Below are 27265 nucleotides of genomic sequence, written 5' to 3'. Positions count from 1 at the left end.
AATCTAACCCAAATTAAAAACAGTGAGTGAGAGGGATTTGGCTGTCAATCCTGTTATGACACTCAAACTCCATGAAAACATTCATTCTGACCAGTGCAAATTAAGATTTCACCCACGCCAGACTGTGATGACATGCAGGAGCTGTAATGTGCAGTTTCCACTTAAAATAGTAATAATGGAAGTGTTTCTCATAAGATTATATATATTAATATTAATTATGAAATGAGTTAATCAAATAGCTTGATAAAAAGCGGGAGCCTCTTTCACATAAACAACCATTCAAAGATTCTGCGCCAGTCGATCTATTGGATCGTTATGCTGTAGACGTTTGTCGCTAATGACGCAGTCGTGCACGAGCCACCAATGAAAACGATGCGGACACCGAGGTGCACTGGGTAAATGACAGCCGTCCCAACTCCCAACACTCCCAACAGTTTGGCTCATTTGAATGTAGACCTTTAATAATCAGACAGCAAAAACTTCACAGTTTTATGAATTAATTGATAAAGTTTGGTGGTTTAAATTGGAAGTTCATTTGCAATGCATGCATTTCTTGCATTCTTAATTTAAACTGCTTCCCTCAGATTATCTCCCCTCTGCAGCCACACAGGGCACACGGGCATGTGCAGGCACGCACATGCACACACACACACACACACACACACACACACACACACACATTCACACTCAAATACACACACACACACACACACGCACACACATTCACACTCAAATACACACACACACACACACACACACACGCACACACAAGAGTGTTTAGGACTGTGTAGGGCTGAATGAGTACACTGATAAAGTTGTTTTTGTGTTGTCACATTAACTGCCAGTGTGAAGAAAATAACTTATCAACTACAGTGCATTTAACTGTTTTATGATGCCTGTCTCATCTGTCAAGAACAAATTACCAACTAAGTTTTGATTTAAGTATAATTATTTTATTAAGTCAACATAGAGGTTTGAAGGGAATCGAAATGGAGCTGTAAGCCTTCAAATGACAGCTTCATCAAACCTTGGTAGGATGTTTTTCATCTCACTGTCACTTAACTACTCACATTTTTTAACAGGGAAACAGTTAAGCAAGAGAGCCCAAAAAGAAACCCCTTTGTTGGAAAACACAATATGCAAGTATCCAGTGTTACCAAATCCCTCACAGCCTCCTTTGTAGAATATTCTGTCCAGCTTATAGAGAAAATCGATGCCTAACCCTGTAGAGACCTGAGCGACATAAGCTGCTGTTTGTTTCCTTGTTACTAATGAAAAATCTGTCTATCGTAGGTGTCAGAGGTTCACTACAAGACTAAAACCGTATTTTTTATATGAATGTTTAAATAAACGTATGCTTTTGCTTGCAGAAGCCTAACAGACTATTGTTAAAGTCTTTGCGCAGATCAAAATGTCCCATAAACACACATGCAGACCCTCTGGGATGTTACTGGCGATTCATCCGCTGATAGATTGAACCTGAACTGGCACGCTGAGACTTGGTTCACCATCTACACTCAGATGATATTTAAGACGACAAACTCGTGTGCATTCTTTTTTGTCAACTAATTGCTTTTAACTAAAGTTGCAGTTGGTTGCAATAAATATCTGAATGTTTGACTGCTTACATTTAAAGCATGGGGCTGGGCAAGGTGACTTAATATAATGATAATGACACAAATATTGAAAATCTCACACGACACAACAAAAACGAAAAATTATTTGAAAAGGTAAGCAGACGTTTCATGGGAATTTCACAATAAAGGTAACCCTACGGTGTAAAGGCAGAGGGCAGAACCATTTGGGAAAAAAATAAAGATTTGTATTTATTTTGATTGACATTACAAATGTGATATGCGAATTGTTGTGTCATCATTTTGAAAGAAAAAGCTATTGAGATGAAAATGGTTTAATTGGTTGGACGCCCTGAGAATGTGTTACTTTCCCAGCTTAAATCAATTGGTTGAATCCGTACAAAACATGTTTTCCAAAGATGGTATCTTATGTCTGTGGGATACCATGTGCAGGCTGGGGTATTTCTGCAGTAGCACGATGCTACATTTAGAATGGTATTACAACACCAATTGTGTCTTCTTTCCTAATGTTTTGTTCAGTCTTACCCCTATTGTTGATAAGCCTCAGTTAGTTATTAGTTGCCCAGCCTTATTCAAGAGGGAGAGCCACCATCCACTCGTTACCTGCAGTGACCTGGTGTGAACCCAGCAACAGTGTGCCAGTTGCAGTCATCATCACTTTGACAACACTGCTGCTTCTGCGTCGGGAGTGTTGGTTCTGCCTGTCAAATCAACGGGCAAGTAATTACAGCGCCATAGCATAATCCTGGTGATTGGCAAGTGCCAGCTTGCAAGCGAAAATAATTGTCCTCATCCAATGTGGATTCCTCTGCTACCTGCTATGCTAATCTTAAATGCCTCCAATGTAGGTGATGTTGCAGAAAAACAGTGAGATACTGAATGACGAGAAAAGACTGTTGATCTAACTGATTCATTTTATTTTAAGGGAAAACCAGAGGAGCCTTCTCTTTGCCAAAAGGAGCCAGAAATGTGTTTTTAAATGAAACTGAGGACTCTAGAAATGTACTTGGTGAGTCACAGGAGGTTTGTAAGTGGTGGACATCTCTGCCAGAAGACAACTTTGCTTCCCTTTAGTCTGATGTCACTTTCCTTTGTGCCTTGCTGAAACACAGCCGTTGGCTTTTTCATTCACATCCTGTTTATGCATGCAATAATCAGAACTAATGCCAACAAGGCAGAGTTTCAGCTCATTTAATATATTATGGAGAAATACAGGCAGTACAAGGACAGATATTCCTAAGAGCTTACATGCGGCAAGTGTGAATGAAAAAGATTTAGAGCTTGTTTCAAGAAAACCTTTTCTCCGGCAGCCAAGAGGAAAACTGATGAAGACAATTCACTCCCCCCTCCCCTAAAACTTTACATCTTCGTAGAGCAAAGTGCGAAACACTTCTGAACACGCAGGATGTCCACCTCTGCAAACAAACCAATCAGTTCTGTATCTGCTTAACTGTCTGTCTCTGTCTCATCCTCCCTAACCCTCCTCTGATGCTGCTGCTGCTGCTGCTGCAACATGTTTGCAAAGGCTACCTTAAGATGTTTCTCATTCCTCCTGGAGCTAGACATGTGATCATTCAAGAACATGAGGCCTCCCCTCAAATTCTTGGTAAGTGTGACCTCATAACATGAACTCCTGTCCCAAACTGGAGGTCGTCGTCGTCTTGAAGCATGTTCTGTAAAATCGTGGATTCTATACTTTAAATAATTCATTTCTTTCCACATCCACTGAGGAAATCAGTCATCGCACAACTTTCATTTTACATCAGTCTAGTTGTACGTCACCCAAAACATGGATTTTTTTCTTTTCGAGTAATCGTAATAATAAAAGTAATAAAGTGTCACTTTAACGTAAATGTTCCTAAATGAGTTTGCTTTGTCGACATCAAAAATGCAATTTGTGTGTCTAGTTTTGCCATTTTTTATTTTTTATTTTATTTTTTCATTTCTGAGTTTGTCATAGTCGCAGTCAAACACATTTCGAAAGGATCAATGTTATTTTATGACCAGAACAGAAGCGTGTTCTTCTGTGAGTCACCATGAAATATCTTGTATTCAACTATAATCTTTTTAGTGAAAATTATATACTGATGGTTAAAGAAATGGTTATCAACATGTACAGAAGAGAAAACCATTGAGTCCCTTTCAGCTTACACAGTCTGTTTACATCCAAGTGACAAATGTCTGTGGACTGATGGAGAAAGCAAAAAGTAATGAGATTTTCACTGAGTCACATTGTCCTTCACGGAGGGGGGTCAGGATAGATAGATGCGTGGATCAGTAAAATGTCAGATATGCCTTGTTTCATTAGACATCAAGGATTTCTGTTTACTTTAAAACTGAAGGTAGCCTACCCCTGAACCAGAAAATCATTTTTATTCTCCGAGACCAAGCATTGAGCCTAAATCTACTGCCCTTGTGAAGTGATACCTCTGTAATTCTTAATTCATTAAGAGGAATCAAGATTTCAGACAATGTTATGCTTCATGTTTATTGCTAGAAGCTAATTAAGACCAAAGATTAAAAGCAAAACAAATGATTTTTTTTTTTCAAAAACTCTCAAACATATTGGCCGTAGAATCCAGTCGTATGCCCCACAAATAGTTTTGATTTCAGCCAGAAACATTCAAAAGCTGTTGCGGTACTATAATCTACGGCGTGTGCATGACCATGTACGTGTTTGTTGGACTCAGTCAGGTAAAATAATGCCTTCCAGATTAGTCATTGCTCAATGAAGCTCAAACTTTCATAGCAAAATTGATGACATTTTCAAAAGATCACATCCAAAAAGAATAAGGACGGATGAAATTTAAGGGTTGCACAAATACATGGTAAAACTCAGGCATGCTAAAACATTTTTGGGGACTTTGATGCTATCATAATATTATAATGCATTCCTATTTGAATACAATAAGTACAACCTTCTTAAGATTCATTTTACTCTATTTTTTGCAAGCCATTGTACATCACTTTGGACAAAAACATCTGCTAAGTGAAATTGTGGAATAGGTATTCAAGTACAAACATGAAACTATAGCTGAAGACATTGAGAAACCATTTGTTCCCTGAAAATCAACTGTAAATTCTTTAAGTTCTGCAGAAAATGGCTGAAGAAACAAGTTCTCTCTTAGTGCCCATTGACATTCTCAGTGAGTGGTGAATTGTTCAAAAAGCATACTATTCGTACTAATTCCAGTATATTTATCGGTTTCTACTGTCCTGCTTTGGCAACAGGAAGAGATAAAAATGGACATGCTTCAAATTAAGTACTCCATATGTCAGGTTTCTGCAAAGGACCCACGAGCAGCACGGTGGTAGAAGTTAAGGAGAGTTTATTAAGTCCAGTGTACAGTCTTAGTTTGCCCCATACTAGTAGGCTTGGAGCTAGCAGTGAAGCTTGGCCCAGGTGGAGGAGCACCGAGCAACGGACCGGCTGCCAAAGAAGCTCGGGCTGTAGCTCGTCGTCAGTAACAGAAGGCGAGTCGAGTATCGGGGCAGAGAGAGACAATCAGGCGAAGACAGAAGGCGGTCAGGTTTACCAGGGCAGAGGCAAAAAGGGCAGGTCAAAAACTCTCCAGGTCATTTCCAGGCAGGTAGAGAAGACAAACTCAAAACCAGGGATGGAAGGCAGACAGGTTTACCAGGAAGGAAACGCAGGGAACAGGCCAGGGGCAGAACAGGTCGATAACAGGCGATCAGTCTGGAGTGACAGTGCTGCAGAATCATGATTGAACAGAGGACAATCTGGCAAAGAGTGAGTGTTGACTGGGAGCTTTTATATTGGGCTGATTACAAAGGGGCTGCAGGTGTGGCTGGTAAAGCTCAACCGGAGGCAGCTGTGGAGAGAAACACTACTGAGGAGAGACAGACGTGACACCACAAAGAAGAAAGAAACTAGAAATCCATCCATCCATCGTCATCTTCCGCTTATTCCTACACATTAAGGGTCATGGGGGGGCTGGAGCCTATCCCAGCGTCAACGGGCAAGAGGCAGGGTTCACCCTGGACAGGTCGCCAGTCCATCGCAGGGCCAACATAGAGAGACGAACAACCATTCACACTCACATTCATACCTACGGTCAATTTAGAGTATTCAATCAGCCTCGTCCCCAATTGCATGTTTTTGGATGGTGGGGAAAAGCCGGAGAGAACCCATGCAGACACGGGGAGAACATGCAAACTCCACACAGAAAGATCCCATGCCCGGGACTCGAACCCAGAACCTTCTTGCTGTGAGGCCACAGTGCTGACCACTGCACCACCGTGCAGCCTAGAAACTAGAAATATTTTAGAAATTTTATTAGAAGACGAATAAGACAAGACATTCCTTACTTTATTGAACATGATTCCAAAAGTGTAGGCTGTGCCCCCCTGATGGTACATGAACATTCTGCAATACACAGCCAATACAACTGAAGTCATGTGACAATGAACACATTTTGTAAAATAAAAGACTGTCAGACACAGGGGATCGCATAGAGAAAAGAACGGACACGAACAAAGACAGGACATCAAATGTGCAAGAGAGAAGTGAGTAAAACAGGCTCAGTTGGGACAGCAAGATCCAATACAAAAACCTCTGTCAGAGCAAACCATCAAATTGAAGAAAAAAAAAAGGATCTGCAAATTATTTTTAAGTCTTTTGTGCAGTCATATTCCCATTAGCATCAGTGATTATGCAATATTTCTTAAACTTGAACCCTCATTGCTCCCATAGTGTCTTGAGGCAGCTTTGACTCACCTGGCAGGAAGCTAAAGGGCTGCGTGTAGATGACTCCTGCTTGATGGCTTTTAGCTTCACAAGACAAGTGAACAATGACACGTTGAATAGTGTCATTATCATCAAGCTTCCATCACTGAAAGATGGGATTACTATTATAACAACAGCATAACTAAAGTCCTGAAAGAGAAAAAATCAAACTTTCTTGAAGAGAGAAATGCACAATATATCACTAGTTACCTTGATTTTGTTTTTTTATGCATTACTTTTATGTTGTCAATATCTGCATCTGAATTATACCGTTGCTGTTCTCTTGTAAACAGCATCCATCCTCTCTACTCACTGTCACTGTCATTATCTCTGGAATGACTTGTGCTGATGGATGACTTCAAAGAGTTTCTGGCTTGTTTACATTTCAAAGATTTCCGTTCAATGAGATTTTAGCGGTCAGTTCTACATTACTGACACTTCATTACAATGTGACTGATACTCGGTCACATCAGTGCCCCCATTCTATAATCAGAATTTATTAATCATGATGTCAAAATTTAACAAGGATTGGAATCTGAAAATTGATGGGACTCGCCAGTTCGGGTCATCCTATGCTCGCTCATAAACTTTTTTCAAGAGGGATGAACTACTTGATGCAACTGTGTTCAAAACAATAGCATAAGCAGTTTCTTCTCTTAAAATTGAATTCGTTTTCAGGTACACTTTTGAAGTGCTGGTGTACAGCACTAAAGTAACCATGATGGTTAGGAGGAAAAATGAAAATGTATTCATAGGGTTTGCAGCAAATGTGACTGCTTGTTCCGGCCCACACAGGTGTTCTGTTCTCACCCTGCATCCATGTTATTGAAAAAGAGAATATACCATAGATGCAGAATTCAGAGTCACACATCGTCTTCCTAGTTTGGGCAGTTGGCTTGGTGAGTTGACACAAAAATCTGTTCATTTATGAGGGGTTCAGATTGTGAGGAGGACTCCTGATGTGGTTAAAGCCTATCAACCATGTGTGATTAGTTTCACATTGACTCTGGAAGCAGTCGAGAGGTATTCATGACCAACCCAACTGTGGATGTGTGCAGCTAATTACAAACGAGGAAACCTCACGGAAGAATAAGCCATTAGCCTGTGCTGTTTTATCTAGGGCTGGCTGGGTTTTAAAAAAATCAGCTTTCCAATTAATATTGGAAAGCTGATTTAATATTACGGTCAATCCTTTGATAGATGATGTTTCTTGTATCCCCGACTGTTGGTCAACATGAGATACGGGAACCAAATCATGACTGAAGCTGCTCCACTGGAAGTACCATCAGACTGAAAGGCAAATATACCAAAAATCTCCCAAACCAATTCATCAGGCGTCACCCAACAGCACTATCAGCAAAGCCATCCAAACCCCTCTGTACTGGTGAAGGCATCTGCAAAGAAGCTCACTTCATATTCCGAAAATAACATAGGGTATAGCGACATTCGTATGCAAGGATACAAGCCCATACAGCACTGCTGAAACTGATGGCTTCCGAGGACTTGTTGATGAACTTAATCATGCTACATGTTTCATCTTGCAAACATATGAGTTAAGTCTCTGTCCCTAACATGTATACATGATTAAAACCTGGCATTACAACTTCACCAACTCTTGAGAGAGAGTTGCCTTAACTTGACAGCTGGATGTTTGTTTATCAGTGTATGTTTGTGCATCTAAACGTGTATACGGAGTGCAATGATGTGAAAGCGATTGAAATATATTCTATTTAAGATACATGGCCATTAAGGACTAGCCCTATGTAAAAACTCTAATGATTTCCATATCAGAGTCTTCTATCTTCTTAAATAAATCATATGGATGACAGATTTTTTAATATGTTTTGACAAACAGGAGTTTCCCCATCAATCAAGTAATTCCAGGGTGGTAATCACAGCAGACCAGATCGGTACTGAAACTGAAACATCTCTGAATGAACTGAAATTGTATTGAATCAGGACCTTGTGAATCAGAAAATAATTGTTTCAGGAAATCAATAGAAATACCCATTCCTAGTTATGTCTCTGCCAACATATCTGCAGTGCATCTGTGTGTAACGTTAGCAAAGGGTGTTCAATTCACTCACCTTCAGATCCCTCTGCAGTCTGTGCAGTACTCCCCACGTATACTCCTCCTTTACTCCAGCCAACGACATTCTTTTTCTCTGTTACTTGAGTGTAACCACTCAAAAAAGTAAAGGGAACACTTAAATCACACATCCCAGATCAGGATGAGTGAAATATTTCAGTTAAATATCTTTATTGATTGAAAAAATTACAATGGAAATGGAAACCAAAATGATTAATATTATTAAGGACTGGATTTAGAATTTTTTTTAGAATTTCTTCAAAATCAAAGTGGAAAAATAAGATCACAGACAGTGAATTTCCTCAAGACAGCTCATAATGTGGCTCAGTGGTGTGTATGGCCTCCAAATGCCTGAGTGCACTCCCTGCAACATCTGGGCATACTCCTGATCAGACAGTAGACGGTCTCCCAGGAGACTTCCTCCCAGACCTGGATCAGATGATCAGTCATCTCCTGGACAGTCTGTGCTACATGATATCTGAGAGGTGCCTGATTGGATTTGGGTTTTTGGAATGGGCGAGCCAGTCAATAGCATCAATACCCTCATCATCCAGGAACTGCAGACACACTCCAGCTGCATGAGGGCAAGCATTGCCAGGCAGCTGGAGGGAACCCAGGGTCCACTGCACCAGCATATGGTCTGACAATGGATCTGAGGATCTCATCCCGGTACCTAATAGCATTCAGGGTACCTCTGGCTAGCACGTGGAGGTCTTTGGGGAGGCTATTCTGCCCCAGATCATCAATGGCCCACTGCCAAATAGGTCATTCTGGAGAATGTTACAAGCAGAAAAAGGTTCTCCTCAATGTCTCCTTGCTCTCTGACATCCATCTCATGTGTGCAGTGTGAACATGCTCACATCTGTGATGAGAACAGGTTACCAGTGGCGAATCTGCAAATGCTGGTGTTCTGGCAAATACCAACTGGCAGTATGGCTGTATAACAGGCTCCACTTATTGACATTGGGCCCTCATGCCTCCCTCATGGAGTCTGTTTCTGACAAATCAGGCAGAAACATGCACATGAGTGGCCTGCTGGAGTTCATTTTGTAGGGCTCTGGCAGTCTGGCTTCCACAAAGGAGCAGAAAGCTGTCCTGCTGCTGGGGTGTTGCCCTCCCACATCGCCTGTCTCTTGTTGCCTTGTTATCTCCTCCACAGTCTTGACACTGTGCTAGGAAACACAGCAAAGCTTCTGGCCATAGCATGTATGAATGTGTCATCCATGAGGAGCTGCACTATCTGAACAACTTCAAAACCAGCCAAGGGTTAGCCAGAAGGGTTAAGAAAAGGGAAATGGTCTGTGGCCACCACCTGACAACCATTTCTCAATAGATGTCTTGCTTATTGCTTCTTCTTCCCACTTGTTGTCTGTCCCATTGGAAAAACAGCAGGTGAAACTGGTTCACAACCATTATGGCATCCTAACTGGACAGGTTGACATACTGGAATTGTGACTGACTTGGTGTTACACTGTGATGATCATAAGTTCCCTTTATTTTTTTTTAGCAGTGAACAAGCGGGTGCTCTTACGCTTCCTTGTTGGTTTTGTTGTTGTTGTTGTTGGTTCTTCTCAAGTGTTTTCTTAAGAGTGGTGTGTTAACTTATCTTGGCAGTTGAAATGAAGTCATGTAGTGTATGATCTCCAGTGTACAGACATTCAAAAAAAAAATGTACCGAAGACAGTCTTTTAGTGTTTACTCCCAGTCCTTTATTAATCTGTTTGGATTATGAAAATCACCTAATGTATCCAAGGCTTTAGATCACAATTAAATCATTACCTTGTGAATGAATATGTTTGAAAGTCTGGTGCAATTCTCCTATACCAAAGGCTCAGAGGCAGGTTGGCTTATCCCCTACTCTTTTGACTTCTTGCTTCATGAAAGATTTGTTTCATAATGTAGACTTGAGTGTTACAGAATTCCATCATGATAAATGACGCATCAGCAACATCTTGTTTTTTCACTTTTTTGTTGCGAATTTGAGATGAAGTCCATCAAACGTTGATCCCCTCTTTCATGTCAGCTTTTTAACAGTTTGATGATTTTCAACTGCTGTCATTTGTACTGCTTTTCGTGAGTAACCGCTTCAAGAGCGATAAATGTCTTTTTCTCTACAAATAATTGATTGCTTTTGCAAATTATATTGTGAATTTGTTTTGTTCATGATGAATGAATGATTACAGCAATCAAGAACCAGGCAACAGGCCATTACATTCTCAACGGGAAAGGAGAAGAAGTGAAGTCAAAAAGCTTCATTGACTTGGGCGTGGAGTGGCACTACATCATCGAAGACGACGTGGAGACTCTGCACACTGACGGACCTCTGCATGACCCTGTGGTGGTTCTGGTAATAATGTCCTTCTCTATCATAAAATGAATCTGATTTTTACTTTGAAAACCATTTCACAAAGACTGCTGTCTAAGTGAAACAGGTCAGTGTTTTTTAATCTTTATAAATCATGCATATGAATGCAGAATCTGTCAGCTTAATTTTAGGCACTTTGGTTGAAATCCAAATGTACAATCAATTTGCAGTCTCTAGCAACTGTTTAGCTTTTCATTCGATCTGCATTCGTATGTAAAATGTTTAAAAAAATAGTCATCTGAGACTACCAAGGCTGAAAAATCCCCCTCAAATGTATCTAAGCATGTCATTAAATAGATTCGCAATCCTGCAGTTATTCAGAATGATAAAAACTGCAATCTTGTGCAGGAGACGGAGTCTACTATGTAGAGATACACCATCACCCTGGTTCTGGAGACACTGTAATCCAGTTTATTCAGTTTATTCAGCTGTAACGGATTACGTGAGAATGTTTTTTTGCGTAGAGAAACAACAATCATCACCGCAAAGGATAAGTTGTGATGCTTGTTTCTGCTATCTGTTACGTTGTGAAACGATCACTTCATCATGACAAGGGGTTGTCTTTGTTCCTATGGAACTCCCCAACTTCGCGCATCAGCTCAGCCTCATTCCCCACTAGAGAGGTGACATTCCGTGTACCCAGAACCAGCTTCTGCAGCCGAGGATTGGACCGCCAAGGTCTCCGCTTTTGGCTGCCATCCCACATAACACCCGAACCCACATTGCCTCTTCAGGCAGGCCTGGCCACCAAGCGCTCCCAGCTGAGCCCTGCCAACAGGCCAGGCTCCTGAGGGGGGCCCCAGTGACCCAGCGAAGGAAAACTTGTATCCAAGTTGTACTTCTTCATTGAGTCTTTTGAGCTACTCTTTGCCTGGTCCCTTCCCTAGGACCTGTTCATCTTGAATGACCCTACCAGGGGTGTAAAAGCCCCTCACAACTTAGTTCCGATCATTGGGAAATGTTAACTCCTCCACTGTGATAAGGTGGCAGGATATTTCAATGAGCAGTTAAGTTTAGCTCTTGGACTCAAGACCCCACCCAAACCAAATAAAAAAAAAAAAGCTTCTTTTTTTTTTGTCTGGTGAAAATCAGCCTTGTAGTTTTTGTGTATCCTACTGACAGACAAATACAACCGACTGCAACCTCTTTAGTCAAGTCAGTAATCTATTCATTGACATTATCTCTCAAGTTAGTATTTCACATCTCAAGTTTCTAACCTGTCTGCAAACTATAAACAGTAAATGGAAGAGGACATTTTAGTCCGTATATTTGTTGTTTATGATGAAGGGCCCCCAAGGCTTTTCATAGATGATGAGTTCTGAGACTGAATAACCATATTTCTTTACAAATATTCCTCCTCAAGAAAAATATAGTTATATAAATTAAGAATATTTCAAACACTTAAATAAATCATGCATGCTATTAGGGATTTTATATATTGGACTTCAGATACTTGAGAGCCTAAACTGAATGTCAAGCATATCAAGTGACTGAGTGAAATTTTCGAACCATGTTCATGCAAAACAGAGTTCTCTGGCGGGAGTCAGTCTTGTGAAAGTTTAGGAAAACGATTTTCATCCACATCCAAAAGTTGTAGACAGGACTGGGGTGATATGCAGCTTGACAGTAGTTGAGCAGCAACCTATATGGAAATGGGAATTTCTCCTGCTGATACCTGAGTTCTTTACTGCGTTAATGAAACCCACTACAGAGCAATGCATCAAATGACCTGCTGCAGGTTTTCGAATAGAAGAAACGCCCCGATGTCACTCATTTTCACCCATGTTCCATAAAAAGGTAATTGTTCCACTTGAGTTATTGGAGGATGTAAAGGCAGGTCTGTGCCTAAACTTACAGCAAGATTAAAGGCTTCTACCCTCACTTTTGTTGATAGCCCATCAAGCCTAGACATGATAAGTGTTTGGAACACCCAGCAGAAGTGACAGGTTAAACAAATGAACACTCGCTTGAAATTGTGCATTTGACATTCAATTCTTACCTCCAGATAGAATTGACATTTATACAATACATATCTATATTTTCTGCCTTTCCCCAGCTTTTGATATGTGGGGGAATGTTTGACCTTTTTAATATTTGATTAAACCTTTTTGTGAAGCCTTTGTGTACATTTCACATCACCTCTACCACAGTTAAAATGCTCATTGGTGCAAAAAAATCTGTTTTCTTTTCTTTAATGATTAATAAAGATTAGTCTTTTCATGGTATCTGTTGGGGGTGGGTGGGGGTGGAGCCTATCCCAGCTGACATTGGGCAAGAGGTTGGTTCTCCCTGGACACGTCGCCAGTCCGTTGCAGGGCCATCAGGAACAATTCGGGGCTCAGTATCTTTCTCAAGGGTACTTAATCATGGTCACCAGGGAAGTGAGGATTGAACCAGCGACCCTTCGGTTGCTAGACGGCCACTCTACCTCTGAGCTTTTTGTGCTTTTATTCAGTAATTTTTTAAGTTTTGCTGTAGAGGATTCTTTTTGCATGACAAATCACCTTTTAGGCTAAAATAGTCCATTTAAAGCTAATATATGAAATAAAAGCTACACTTTAAATCAGACCAGGATTAGTTTTTATCTCACTTCATGACTTTAGTTTTAGATTAATGACATATGTGACATCTGCAGTGATTTGGGTGCTAAACCAGTCCATTTTGGTGGAGAGGGAGCTTAGCCACAAAGCGAGGCTCTCGATTTACCGGTCAATCTACATTCCAAACCTCACCTATGGTCATGAGCTTTGGTAATGACGGAAAGAACAAAATTGCAGATACAAGCGGCTGAAAGGAGTTTCCTCCCCAGGGTGGCTGGGCTCTCCCTTAGAGATAGGGTGAGAACCTCAGTCATTCGGGAGGGCTCAGAGTAGAGCCGCTGCTCCTCCATGTCAAGAGTAGTCAGTTGAGGTGGATCTGGTGAGGATGCCTCGTGGACGTCTTGCTCGGGAGGTTTTCCAGGCAGGCCCAACCGGGAGGAGGCCTCGAGGCCGACCCAGGACACGCTGGAGGGATTATATCTCTCGGCTGGCCCAGGAACGCCTCGGGATTCCCTCTGAAGAGCTGGTAGACGTGGCTGGGGAGAGAACAGTCTGGGGGTCCTTGCTGAGGCTGCTGCCCCCGTGACCCAGACCAACCAGATAAGCCGAGGATGACGATGACACATGCGATTGATTGAAATGCTAATTTAACATTAAATCAGTGTTTTTCAGGAAATACATATATTGGTGGATACACTGATTTGTACTTTTTAAAAGGACGGGAGATATTGAGTGTTCACTTTATCTGCTCAAAGTGTTCCTTTCACCAAAAAGTGTATATTGCCTTTCAAGTCAAGAAATGATGCAGAGGTGAAAAAAAAAAATCTCTGGGAGCTCAAGGCACAATATTCACAGTGTATGATCATAGTAGTCCTCACTTAGATTTGAGTTCTGTCTCTTGTGTTGTGACATGAAAATTCCACATATATTTACGCTCATTTGTATGTAAACACTTCGATGCTATGAATGTGATCTTTCTGTTTCTGACGTTTGCAGATTATACCAAAAGACAATGACACACGATCTACTCTAATGTACAAGTACATCATCCATGAAGATTCAGTGCCGGTCAACAATAACAACGTCCTCCAGGAGGACACGTATGAGTGGGCGCTGAAGAGCTGGTCTCCGTGTTCCAAGCCGTGTGCTGGAGGTAATGAATGAATTTACATGACATTTAAAAAAAAAGAGGGGAGTAAATTCTTTCATTTTGAACTAATATGTTAGCTGAATTGTACAAACAAAGATGCAAGTCCTTTTACTCCTGTTTTCATGCAGCATACAAGATACAGTTTAATCACATTCCCTCCTGTATTCATACATTTTTATCCACTCTTAGCTCATTTGTAAAGCCTAACATTTTTGATTTCTCAGTTCATTGCTTCTTTAGCTCATCACAGTTTATCAAACAGGTGAGCAACTGTATAATTCCCTCTTCAGGGCAAGTCTAGCCCCTTGGACTCCAAATTGTTAACACCTCATGGCAGTTCTTTCAAGCTGACACGACCAGGCTTTTATCTATTAGATCTGAGAGTGAGCCATGATAGCATTTAAATGGTCTCATAAAAACTACATTGTAGTATCAAATGGAAGTTAAAAAAAAGAGTAGGTAAGACTTCTTTCAACACATTATCATGGTATTTTCTCTCTTAATAGAATGCTTTATATTAAAGCATTGAAAAAAATAAAAACAACTTTTTATTTGTACTTTAATTCATGCTTTTCAGCAAATGCAAAAGATATATAATTGATATTACGACCTTTTGTGATACCCTTTTGAGGCAAAATAAGGGGAAAACTAATACAGCACAGCGGCCTGTCTTGGTGGTGTCTTGATGTTTCAAAAAAACCTTCATTTGTTGCCTAGGGTTTCAGTACACAAAATACGGTTGTCGAAAGAAGGGGGACACCAAGATGGTCCACCGAGGTTATTGTGACGTCAGCAAGAAACCGAAACCAATCCGCAGAATGTGTAACCTTCAAGACTGCACACAACCTCAGTGAGTACAAACTTCTCCAACTTTCCCCTCCAGTACAGAGGAGATTTAGTGCTAATTAGAGTCATACTTGGAATTAGTTTTTTCTCTGAAGTTCAAATGTAAAATGGTTGTCTCTCAGGCTGATTTTAATTTATAGCAGTGGCTTTTGTAGACAAGTGGCACTTGGGTGAAAATGAGCACTTCACTTAAAAAAAATATGGCTCATTACTCCTGAAGCAGAAGGTATACAGCCTGCTTCCCTTGGCTTTTATTACAGATGCATCATTATACGTGACCCGTTAACACAGTGTTTTGGCATTTATACTTCCAAGTTCTTCTCAAGTTTTGGAAGAAAAGTTGTGTAATTGGTTGCATTTTTGTTGTTTTGTTTTTAATCCTTGAATGCTTAAACTAACCACATTAATAATGTATTTTACAAATTAATAATTGGCTCATAGTGGAGGGTAGCCAGCTGTCTGGATCTGGTAGTTTGAGCTTACAGAGCCAGTCTTACACCTCCCCAACCGTTCACAGATTCACGGTCATTTCGAATGTGTGTGATGACATGAATGTTTAAAATCTGGATGATTGCGTCAGTCTAAGCGAACCACAGCGTTAGCTTGTACACAGAGCTACTGATGACAGATGGACAATGAAAACTCATCACGTGTACTTGTTGGAGAGCCTGTGATGACCTCATCTTCCATAACAGTTTTTTTTTTTCATATCCAGACTCATTGGTCCGCAGCAGTCTCCGCTTCATTTACATGTTGTTGTTGTTTTTCTTACATATTTGCAGCTCCTCGTCTGACACAATAATCTTTAAAAGTCCCATAGTGTTTTATGGGATTTTATTTTCTAATCCTTCGGACCCGAGTGTGAGTATGTTTGCAATTAGAGAGATGGGCGTCCTCAGAGATTCTCCTTAAATGTGTGATGTAACCATTTCAACATTTCAAAAGTTTACCACCTCTACTTTCATTTGTACTGGGCTTTGTTTGTTTCTGTTGACGATGCCCGTTGCCACTTCACACATTTCTGCTCTAATTTAACTTTAATGTGGAAATACTCAGTAATTCCTCTTTGTGTAAAACTTTAAATTTCCCAGCAAAGCCAGTAATAGAAATAGATGGAAGAGGATGAGGGATTAATCCACAGGTATTAGCAAAAATGAATCAACGATGAGAAGTAACCCAATTGCAACAGATTTATTAATTTAGTTTTCAGTGCAGTTTGAAAATTCACATTTCTGCTGTGGCTGGGAGAGTCAAAACATCTCATCATCTTTACAACAGATTACAGCAACTATTCCCTTCGGCTGCACTGCATCTGAGCCCTAGCATGCACTGAAGCGATACCTGTGACTTCATTTGTGTTTAACCGCTTAATTTAGCCCCCGGATAAACTCAAACCTTCAGAGGCTGAGCAATAAATCACTTCCAGCAGGATGACTTTATGCTGCGTGTGGCTGTGAATGGCTTGTGCCAAGTTTCTGGACTGGTCTGCTTTTTATCAATAAATCCTTTCAGTATGTCTCATGAGGAGAGCAATGGCTTGTGTCATGAGAAATCAATCATGGCAATCCATTTTAAATTCTATGAATTGATTTAAAAAGGATGTCTGCTGGGTTAGAGACAAGACATTGTGACATCACATCAGTTTCGGTTAAAGCAAAATGTCAGCAGGGGTTATGCCAGGTTAGTTGTCTGTGAAATACTGCAGAGAAGCACCGTCAACACTACCAATGTAAATCTCAAAGCTGCTTGAGGCAGCGTTTTGAGGTTATAAGCTGAATTCAATGCAGTGATGCAGCGCAACATGCTTCAGACCTCACACCACAAGTTAACATTCACCCACCAGCTGTTCTCTTTAGCTCCAAAGCAAAGAAACGAGAAAGCAGAAAGATCTAAAGCTGCTGGGATCGACACTTCACTCAGCTCTCTAGGAACCTGAGTGAGTTCATCTCTTTAAATGGAATTAAGGAAAGATCAGTGGGGTTCACCCTGGACAGCTCGTCAGTCTGTCGCAGGGCCATCAGGACTAATTAGGGGCTCAGTATATTGCTCAATGATACTTTGATATGGTCACTGGAGGAACTTCCCCCGAGGAAGTGAGGAGATATCCACACACACACACACACACACACACAAACCCACACACACACACACACATATATATATATATATATATATATACACACACACACACACACACACATATATATATATATATATACACACACACACACAAACCCACACACACACCACATATACTTTTATACATACCATATATATATGAAACTGCGCATACTTTTCTCATTTTCTGGAATGTGTACTTACTTTTTGGTTAGATTTAATGTGTCTGTATAACCCCAAGTGGGATGGGTCATGCCAATGTCCAGACACGAAAATAAAACATTCATTCATTCATTCATTCATACTTGTTACTTAACTGAGGGTTTCTGTGAGGAAATAAATTACTGTCATGACTCAGTCAGTGTATCCTCATAATCTCCTCACATTGATTTATCCAGATGGATCTCAGAGGACTGGGAGCATTGTACCAAAACCTGCGGCAGCCTGGGCTTTCAGATCCGAACTGTGCGCTGTGTTCAGTTCCTCCACGATGCAACCAACCGCTCCATTCACAGCAAATACTGCAGTGGAGAGAAGCCAGAGAGCAGGAGGCCCTGCAACAGAGTCCCTTGTCCTGCTCAGTGGAGGACCGGAGCCTGGTCAGAGGTTCAGTATCCACCTCATCTTGCACACTTCCAAGCAAATTTCCATTTATAGAGCAGCAGCTATAAAGTGCATTGTATGACTGGGATTTACGAACATGACAAGATCATGTATAGAAATAAAACATGAAAATATCCATCCATCCATTTTCTATACTAGCTTCAGATTTTCTGATAGAATCTACATGTTGGAATGTAGAATGATCATAAATCTATTCCGAATCATGTCTTCTTATCATTGTTTCAGGTGTTTTTAACTTGGATTAATCACAGAACTTCGCATCATCATTGAAATATCTAAACTTGAGAAACTCCGTAACAACCAGTTTAATAACAGTTGTTGAGAACTTTCACAATGCAGCTTCTCTCAACTTTTAAAGCATACCAGCACAAGTCTAATTGTCTCCCTGGCATTTTCCTTCGGTGAAAGTTGTCAGCAAGAGCTCTAGAGCAGGTCAATGCAGGTCCGACTGAGTGAAAGATCACCTGCTCCTGGATCATTTATATGCAGTCATCTCAACCCAAAATGTGTGAGGCCATGATCCGTGACCATCCTGTTCCTGTTCCTAATATCATAAGCTTTACACAGTTCAAAAGTCCTACTTGATTATTTGTTCATTAGTTGCTATTTATGTCTCTGATTAAGCCTTGGGTCAGTTAATTTGTGTTTACAAAAAAGCAATATTAATTAAAATGGGAATAGTTTAAAATACAGGCTTACATCATAAATCGCGGGCTGCCCCAGGGGCCTCCAGACAGTTTTTAGGGTCGATTCGATCAATGGCGGTGAAAGGATATTAGTTATTAAAAGGATGGAATGTAGAACAGCCTAAAAGTATGTGACTTGGTTTAAGATACATGGAAGAGATACTGTATTTTAGGGGGAAATTTAATGTTTCTCCTTCTTTCAAGAGTCACAATCTAATAAATGACCCAGCACACAGTGGGTAACTTAGCTAAATCATACTGTCTAATATAATAATGATCCCACATCAGCATTCATAAACAAAACTATAGATTGTGTTTGGAGAGGTAGAGGGGGTGGGTACTTTATTCCAAAATAAGTCTGAGGGAAGGCCCTCTATCTCAGACTTTGAAAACTCCTAGTTCAGACTATTATTTTATTAAAGGTTCCAAAACCCACCATATTAAGTCACCTAATATTGCATCTTAATAAAAAAAAAATACTTAAAGGTTCTCCATGTGTTCCAACAAACGCTTTTGCTTTGTTGATGTTTCAACTCTTGGCCCAAAAGAAAGTTGATATATAGTGTTCAGTGACTCAAGCTGGACCTGTAAACAGGTTCGTCAGGCTCAACTTGTATTACCTCGGACGACCGTGCCAAGATTATTCAGTGGAAGCTGGATCGATTTACTCAGCCATTTATATGCTTTAGTCAGTCTCCCAATTGGCCTTGGCATGCCGTGCAATTGCCTCAGGTCCCATGGTATTCAACCAGGACGTTTAACAGTGCACATCAGTCAAGGATGCATCATCATAGTGGGTACTAGGGTGAAAGCGATGTAATTTAGGATGGACAAGGAGAAATGTACACAGTGTTACTTTTTTAATAGTCTTTTTTCTGATTGCTAAATTTATACATTTGCCGAAAAGAGGTTTGTCTGTAGGATGATACCAAATTGTTGGAGGGCTGACGGGTGAGTCAAAGAAGAATCAATAAAGTTATCATGAAGCTCTGGCTCATATAGAGAAAGATGGCATTTTTTGGCTCTCTGTTTTTGTTTGTGACACAAGCCATTACCCAAAGAAAATCTGACTGTAACCAACTGCAATACACTACCGCAACTAGTCAGTCAATAAATTGATTCTCCCTGGTTCTTGCATACTGGTAAAACCAAATTAGTCCAGTTGAATGGACTGAAGGAGTAACAACTATAGCTTGACTGTGATTATGTAAATCACATGTAAATGTAAACCATATACTGTATAGTCAAAGCAGCCCCGCCCCCAGAGCTGACAAGTTGTGGGCAGAGCTGCTTTGGCTGTAATGTTTCAATTACACCTTCGGCAAAGGTTTCAGATACTGTTTGAGCTGTCATGTAGGATGAAGTTCTTATGTCCATTATTTACACTCCGTTTTTGGATCCTCAGTGTTAGGCTTTTTTCTGTTAATTTCATGTCTAACATTTATCAATAATATCTTAAAATGATTACCCAGATTGAGTTCATACTTGCAAAAATGTTTGGGTTTGAGCCAAAGTTAATTTTTTTTCTTTAGTTGTAGAACATCACATCATCCAGTTATGACTTTCTCTCCTTGTGCAAAGCTTTTGCAGACAGGATGTGTGTATTTCTCCAAAAGGCATGACCAGCAACTTTTAGTCACTTAAAGTATAAAGCACATTCAGATCCAAATGGAAAGTAAACGTTTGCTAACATTATTTTTTTTTAAAAACAAAAAAACTCTTTGAATCAATACACAAAAGTGCCCATTAGTACCTGAGTTGTATTTAACTTTGCAGAACATTTGCTGAAAATCTTGGAACAAATACTGAAGCATAGGATCCAATACTCTTTATGTACTTTATAAACTTGTGGGGAAAAAAAGCACTCAGTTACATTTTAGAAAAATGAAGAAAAATTAAAGACCGTAGTCCCTGTAGATTTCAATGTGTATTCTAAGAGAGAAGGTCAATTAAAAGGGTGATGAAAAGAAAGTCTGTGCTGATATTTTTTCCCGGTCAATTGTGTTGTGAGACATTTTGTTTCTAGGTGGAGTTTGAACTTCAGCTCGGCTTGTTATCCCTCTCTTGTTCTGACATTCAGAGTTGTACTTGTGACCGCTACCTGCACTCAAGTCAGCTCTGCTCCTCCCAAAATGGTGCACGTTTCCTGCTTATTAATGAGGCTTCATGTTCACTCTTCTGCAGTGTTCTGTGACCTGCGGTGAGGGGATGGAAAGGCGATTGGTCACATGCCGGATTGGAGATCAATGCAACGGAGAAAAACCTGAAACTGTGAGACAGTGCAAACCAGGACCCTGTCATGGTTAGTTAAATAATGTGCTATATCCTCTCTTAAAGACTGAAGGAAAGTGCTCACAGGCACTTATTAAAGAGAGGAGACTCAGTGCGGACCAAGGCTTGCCATCCCTAGTTTAGACATTTGCTATACTATCAAGATCTATCCATAAAAATCATAGCCACTAAAAATTTCCTTCTCTCTTCTGCCTCCCAAATTTGACTATTTTTTGCAAGCACAGACTCATTTTTATAAAGTGCCTTTCTACCTTAGCAGCACTCAAATCACTTTACAGTGTCATCCCATTCACCCATTCAGACACACACACACACACATGCACACACGCGCACACTCACACACACTGATGGTGGAGGCTGCCACGCAGGATGCCACCCTATTCATCAGGAGCAATTACGTATGAATTCAGTATCTTGCTCAAGGACAGTTTGACATGGTCAATTGGGGAAGTGAGAACTGAACCAGCGACCCTTTGGTCGCTAGACAGCCAGTCTGAGTCGGAACCATACCACCCACGAAAGCTATTGGCTTATTCATTTCTGAATGGAATGAAAATCAATTGACAGACCCTTGAAACTTGCATAGAGCTGTTATTTGTCTCAGTGAAACATCGCGACTGCATTATTATGTCTTCAAGTTCATCATTTGGCCTCTATGGTTCAAGGATGTGAGAGACAAACAGCCAGGCATCCAGAGGTTAGGATTTAGATCATAGCAAGAGAGAAAATGGGAAGTGGCACAAAACTGTTCAGAAACCTTTTAAATGTAGGAAACAATCATGCCCAATCAATGAGGAAAAATGATAGGTTAGCAAACTAACCTCCCTTGGAAATATGAGCAGTTGTACGAACATACTTTTGTTTAGAAAACAACGTTAGGCTATATTCAGAATCAGGCAGACTTGATTGATCCAGCGAGGGGAATTGTTCATGCTGCAGGGGCGATCCAACTTAATTATAAAAAAGTACAATTATGCTATGTTCTTCTATTCTGTTCTGTTCCGGATATAGAATGTTATTTTTGGAGTAATATTTCTTTTTTACTATTTGCAGTGGATGCTGGCTGTAAATGAGCTGAAAAAATGTGTCCTTAAAGTGAAAAAAAAAAAAAGTGGTCCTTAAATTATATACATACATTCTTCGTGGTCTTTCCCACAACACAAAAAAAACAGTCATTTCTGTTGATAGTGTCAGACAGTGGGCTGTCGCCTATCCCAGCTGTCATTGGCCGCTCTACCTCTGAGCCATGCCGCCCTGCAATTTGAAAGTTTCCAATAAAAGTGAAATGCCAAGTGCATATTTGAAGCCAGCAGGACTAAGCTGTGATCAAGCTGTAAATACCAAGGATGAGTAGAATACCCAGGTTTGTATGTGTGTGTGTGTGTGTGTGTGTGTGTGTGTGTGTATATGTGTGTTTGGTTCTTCAATGGGGGAGGTTAGTTGCTCTTCACCTTGGGTTGTACTGAACAGAGAGTGAATTTAAAACTTCTACTAAAAGAGAGTAGTATAGGATGTAAATTTTCCTATTTATTTAATCATTTTATGTAATTTTACCAAATGTATAGAATTCTGTTACACGCACACACACACACGTGCGCACGCACATACAAACACACACATCAAATAACATTAACATGGTGTTACTGGTGTTTGACTGTGTTGAGACAGAATACCCATCCCCCTTAAAAAATGTTTCAAAAAGTTAATCATGCTTAATTTCAATTAAAAAAAATCTATTCAAATTCTTGTGTTGAATGAAAAACTCTCGTCCATTTATTGTATATGCATGCTCAAATACCAACTTTGGGCTATGCTTCACCCACTACTGCACCAAACCAATTCCAATTTTAGCCCTGCACACTTTTAATACAGATACAGAAAATGCAGTATCGAGCAGACACTCATATCGGTGCACTCGCTCATTCCTAGGAATATCACTTGTTTTTTAGGGTAGGAGAAAGCACCAGTATTACTGGAAAGAGTTCCTGTTCGCTTCACAATCAACATGGAATTCTGTAATGACTAAATCATATCAAATTCATCAATCCCTCACTTATTGGGATATTTCAGTAAACATACAGTACAGTTCTGTCATGATAAATTCACTACAAGTGCCTCATTGTTCTTATTTTCAGTACAGTTACTGAAAGAAGACAAAGAGAATCAGTGTTCTGTATGTTCTGAAGTATCTTAGTAACATACTGTACTTCTGGCACCAGCAGCTCTCCCCACTTTGTAACTTAGTGAGAAAACAAAATCTATGTGTGTGTGTGTGTGTGTGTGTGTGTGTGTACGTGTGATTTACTTTTGCATACCAGGTTTCCCGAAGTAGTTCTTTTGGGAGTCATAATGTTGGTTTAACTGAATATTTTCCAAAAATTTATTAACTCCTTTGTTATCCAAGATCATATGTAGCTATGTTAGCAGCTGCAGAGAGCCTTAGCTACATTCCAGTGTAAACAGCTCAGAGATCTGTGACACTGTTTTATCCACCCATTCTTTCTGATCTCTTTCCTCTAATCATCTTTAATTAGGACAGTTACTGAGCTCACATTGTGTGTACTTTGACTTTCAGATGAGCTGTGCAATAAAGACAAATCCATCTTCTGCCAAATGGAGGTCTTAGCACGCTACTGCTCTATCCCAGGCTACAACAAACTCTGCTGTGAATCCTGCAGCAAGCGCAGTGGAGCTCTGTTGGTATTCTCAGAGGCAGCTGACACCGAAGAGCACGTCCGCTTTGGATCAGCCTCTCAGCTGCTGGAGACATTAACTGCCTCTGTAGCAGCCAACAACACTCGTAATGGTAAACAAGGCTCAAGCAAAGGATCCACCACATCGGGCAGTACTGCGAAACACATCCCAACCCCTGCCCCGCTCAAGAAAATCCCAACAAAGATCACAACAGCACCACGGCGAGTTCCACGGCACATCGGTCTCATCAGCAAGAAGCTGCCCATCATTACACCATCTCCCCTGGAAGATCCGACTGAGGTTCAAAGGTCGAGCAGCTTCACAGATAGCCGGTGGCCTACAGGGTACTCCGAAGTAGAGAGATGAAAGCGACGCCCTTCCTCTCCAGGACTCTAAATGTACAGTAGATATCCAGCTTCAATCTGAGTCTTCTCATGCCAAAAAAACACCACAGAGAGAGAAACTGAAAGAAAGAAAAGTGCTGGTTCACTTTGTTTTTACAATTGCTCTTTTAGCCCTGACATTGACTTTCTTAAACATCAGACACATGATCACTTTGCTTTCATACTTTTTAATTGAAAGACAAAATGTTGCAATAACTTCATATCAAAGGGATCCAAAGAGAAATTTCAGCTGATAAAAAGGAAATGAAAACGTAGCTTTGGTTGCTACAGGCAGCCAAACAAACCAAATGACTGATTTGCATTCTAGATCTTTTGCCAAGTATTCACTGTAAAACGTAACATCTCAGTAGATTTTTAGAAAGAAATAGTCGCGTCTTAACTTCCAGACTAAAACTATGACCATAAGAGTCTTCAGCGTGACAGCTGAGTTATTGTCTGCTTTTTCTTTCCTGGTGGTTTTATAGTGTAATGAAGCAGTTCACTGGTTTCCGCTGGCAAATGCTCCATAAACAAGAGAGGGAAAATGTCAACAGGTGCAGTCATTACAGCTGATTCAATTTATGAAATGCATGAGGAATTCGATGCAGATATAGTGCATGACATTTGTCCAAAAATAGTCATGTTTGACATTTAGCTGTTCTTTAAAAAAGCCCCTTATATAATGCATTAAATAATGCATACACAAACTATGGACACATCATGTCAGATTCTTTGAACCGGAGATTTTATTTTCAATAGTGGATCTAAAATAGATAATCATCTTCGTTACAGTTGAAAATTGCTTGGATTTTCTTTCAGTATTCTTCTCAATAAGTATGAAGCCTAATCTATAGGATGTTGTCCCGGTACTTGTGAAATCGTTGCATACTGGACTTAGGGAAAGTGACCAGACGTATTAGCAAAATGGTTCTAGTTGTAAAGATTTTTTTTTTATATCCTCCATTTCCTGTTTATTAATGGGTATTTATAAAGGTTCCTGTAAATGCTGTACATGAAATTTCAGTATTATAATACCCTTTTTTTCAGCTAGAAAAGCAGAGGTTTCTCTCAATATTACACTTTCCATCGTGTTGTCATTACTTGTATTACTATGAATACACACTCAAAATGAAAGTGCAAAATTATCTTGGACAGTTTACAAGATTGTAGAATACATCGAAGGAATAGTTTGACATCTTGCATAAGACATGTAGCTACTGTAGCAGGCTGAAGCTCCAGTCGCAGTTAGCTTTTGTCCGTCAAAGACTCAAAAGTAGATGTCTTGCACTCACAGACATTTTTTTTCCTCCTGCATTACTTCTTTGTTACCAGATGATGCACTTAAGAGATGGTAGACATATTTTTGGACCAGTTTTGCAGTTGTCACCCATCAGTTGCTGTTATCTTTATGTTAATGATGTGGCTGGCTCTTTCTACATGACGGTGTCACCGAGAAGAGATGCAGGAAGGAAAAGGTCCTCATTAACTTAAGACATCTACTTGGAAAATGACAGAATACACTTTTGGGCTGACATGTTACTTTAACTTCACAAAAAATATACTTAAATTTGCTTTTGGACGGAGCCATGCTGACTTCTTGTCTTGAGAAGCACATTTCCCGGCAAGTTTAACTATTTCTTTTACAAAAGCATATTATACTCATCGGTACATTACAGCTGTTACCGTTTTCTTAATGAGAAAACATAAATGGTGCTAACCTCTGGCCTTTTTTGACACAACATAAAAGTCGAGGTTGTCAGAGTAAAGTAGGGAACATATTTGTCATCTAATTTTTTATCTTCGATACACAATAAGCTCTTTCATCTTAAACAGGCAAACATAGGAAGTGTGAGGCGACCATGAAAGAACTGGAACACTCCTGGTGCTAGATCTACACTTCTGAATTTCTGTTGTGAATTATAATGTTGCGCACTAAAGTTTCGTTAAGTGATTTTGACCACTAACGGGCGGACTGACTCCAAAACTAACTCACAGAAACACACTCTTGATGTAGCAATTCTCTTATCAAATGGTTATCATGGTATTAGTTGCATACACACTCAGCGAAGTAGGGGAAGGTTGGATCACCCATGTTTGTGTAAAACACTGGCTTAATCTATGAGTCCAAAACTGGGGAGGTGTATCCCCAAGGGTACAAGAATTAAATCAGGGGATATCCCCTATAATTCTGTAGTCTGTTTTCACAATCCCCCATCAAATTTAAACAAGTGTTTTATATTTTTCCACCCTCTGATTTGTTCTGACCCAGAGAGGCAGAGCTGGTAACGAACAGATCCTTTGGGCGCGTACACACAGTAGGATTAAAACCATTTCCTCCCGTGTGGGAAAAGACATGGCTCTTCAGCTCCCGATATATTGGCTACATTTTATAAATATGGTTAAAACAATGTCTAACGCCTATGGAAGCAGAAGTTGACGCTGCGCATTCGCTGAAGACAGAGTCCCAACTGTCCAAACCATCCGCTTTGGGGCTTCTATTACCATGTCTGACAGAGTTAGCGTATTTATGTTAGCGGTGCCAGCCTAATCACTTGTGGCACCAGATGGGGTACATAGCGGGCGCTTAAATATTTTAGGGGGGGGGGGGGTGTACAGGACTAAAAAAACTTAACAATGGAAACGCAGTCGACAAGATACAACAAAACTTTCATAAATACATGTTTTATATACTGTAAATGCCCAGAAGGCAAACATTAACAACAGCATCCCATCGGATCATGTTTCAGTCATGAACCAATAAATTAATCATTGGGCTTCGGTTTGGTTGGTAGATTCTCTTCACTAGCTTGGTTTCTCTGCTATTACTTGATGCTCTTTGAGTGTGCTAAAAGCTGTTCAACACTGCTAATTTGAGTGTAAATTCTCTCCGGGGTCAGCACTGTGAATGACCTTTTCATATTACAGTAAGTCTGTTGATTAAAGTTTGATGTCAGAAATCATGCCTAATGGAGCATATCTCCTTACGCGTGGTCACTTATTCTGAACAAGGTTCGAGCGTACCTTTTCTGTGCAGGAACGAAGCCTCCTTGGAAACAAGAAGCTGGGCTTTCAAAAGTGTTGGTTTTATCATGAGTATTATTTTATTTTTCAAAAGTATCTGCTACAGTAAATGGCT

General features: G+C 40.2%; 1 protein-coding gene across 2 annotated transcripts in view; it reads left to right on the top strand.

Moving 5' to 3' along the window:
* The window catches only part of adamts3 (ADAM metallopeptidase with thrombospondin type 1 motif, 3), a 148423-nt gene extending 121722 nt beyond the window's left edge, over positions 1 to 26701 (top strand). The window contains exons 16-23 of one of the 2 annotated variants that reach the window (XM_086206880.1): positions 1083 to 1139; positions 3121 to 3201; positions 10615 to 10778; positions 14333 to 14489; positions 15204 to 15336; positions 17849 to 18056; positions 20945 to 21062; positions 23628 to 26701. In XM_086206880.1, coding sequence (XP_086063006.1) covers positions 1083 to 1139; positions 3121 to 3201; positions 10615 to 10778; positions 14333 to 14489; positions 15204 to 15336; positions 17849 to 18056; positions 20945 to 21062; positions 23628 to 24112 — 1403 coding nt within the window. In that variant the 3' untranslated portion in view covers positions 24113 to 26701. The remainder of the gene's footprint in view (positions 1 to 1082; positions 1140 to 3120; positions 3202 to 10614; positions 10779 to 14332; positions 14490 to 15203; positions 15337 to 17848; positions 18057 to 20944; positions 21063 to 23627) is intronic. The other variant, XM_086206881.1, reaches the window with a different exon arrangement.
* The last annotated feature ends 564 nt before the right edge of the window (positions 26702 to 27265 follow it).

The sequence above is a fragment of the Aulostomus chinensis genome, chromosome 6, assembly GCF_037954235.1.
Source record: "Aulostomus chinensis isolate RoL2024-O1b breed Wild chromosome 6, RoL_Achi_v1.0, whole genome shotgun sequence".
NCBI lineage: Eukaryota > Metazoa > Chordata > Actinopteri > Syngnathiformes > Aulostomidae > Aulostomus > Aulostomus chinensis.
The sequence above is the reverse complement of the archived record's forward strand: the minus strand, read 5'-3'. Positions and strand labels throughout refer to the sequence as shown.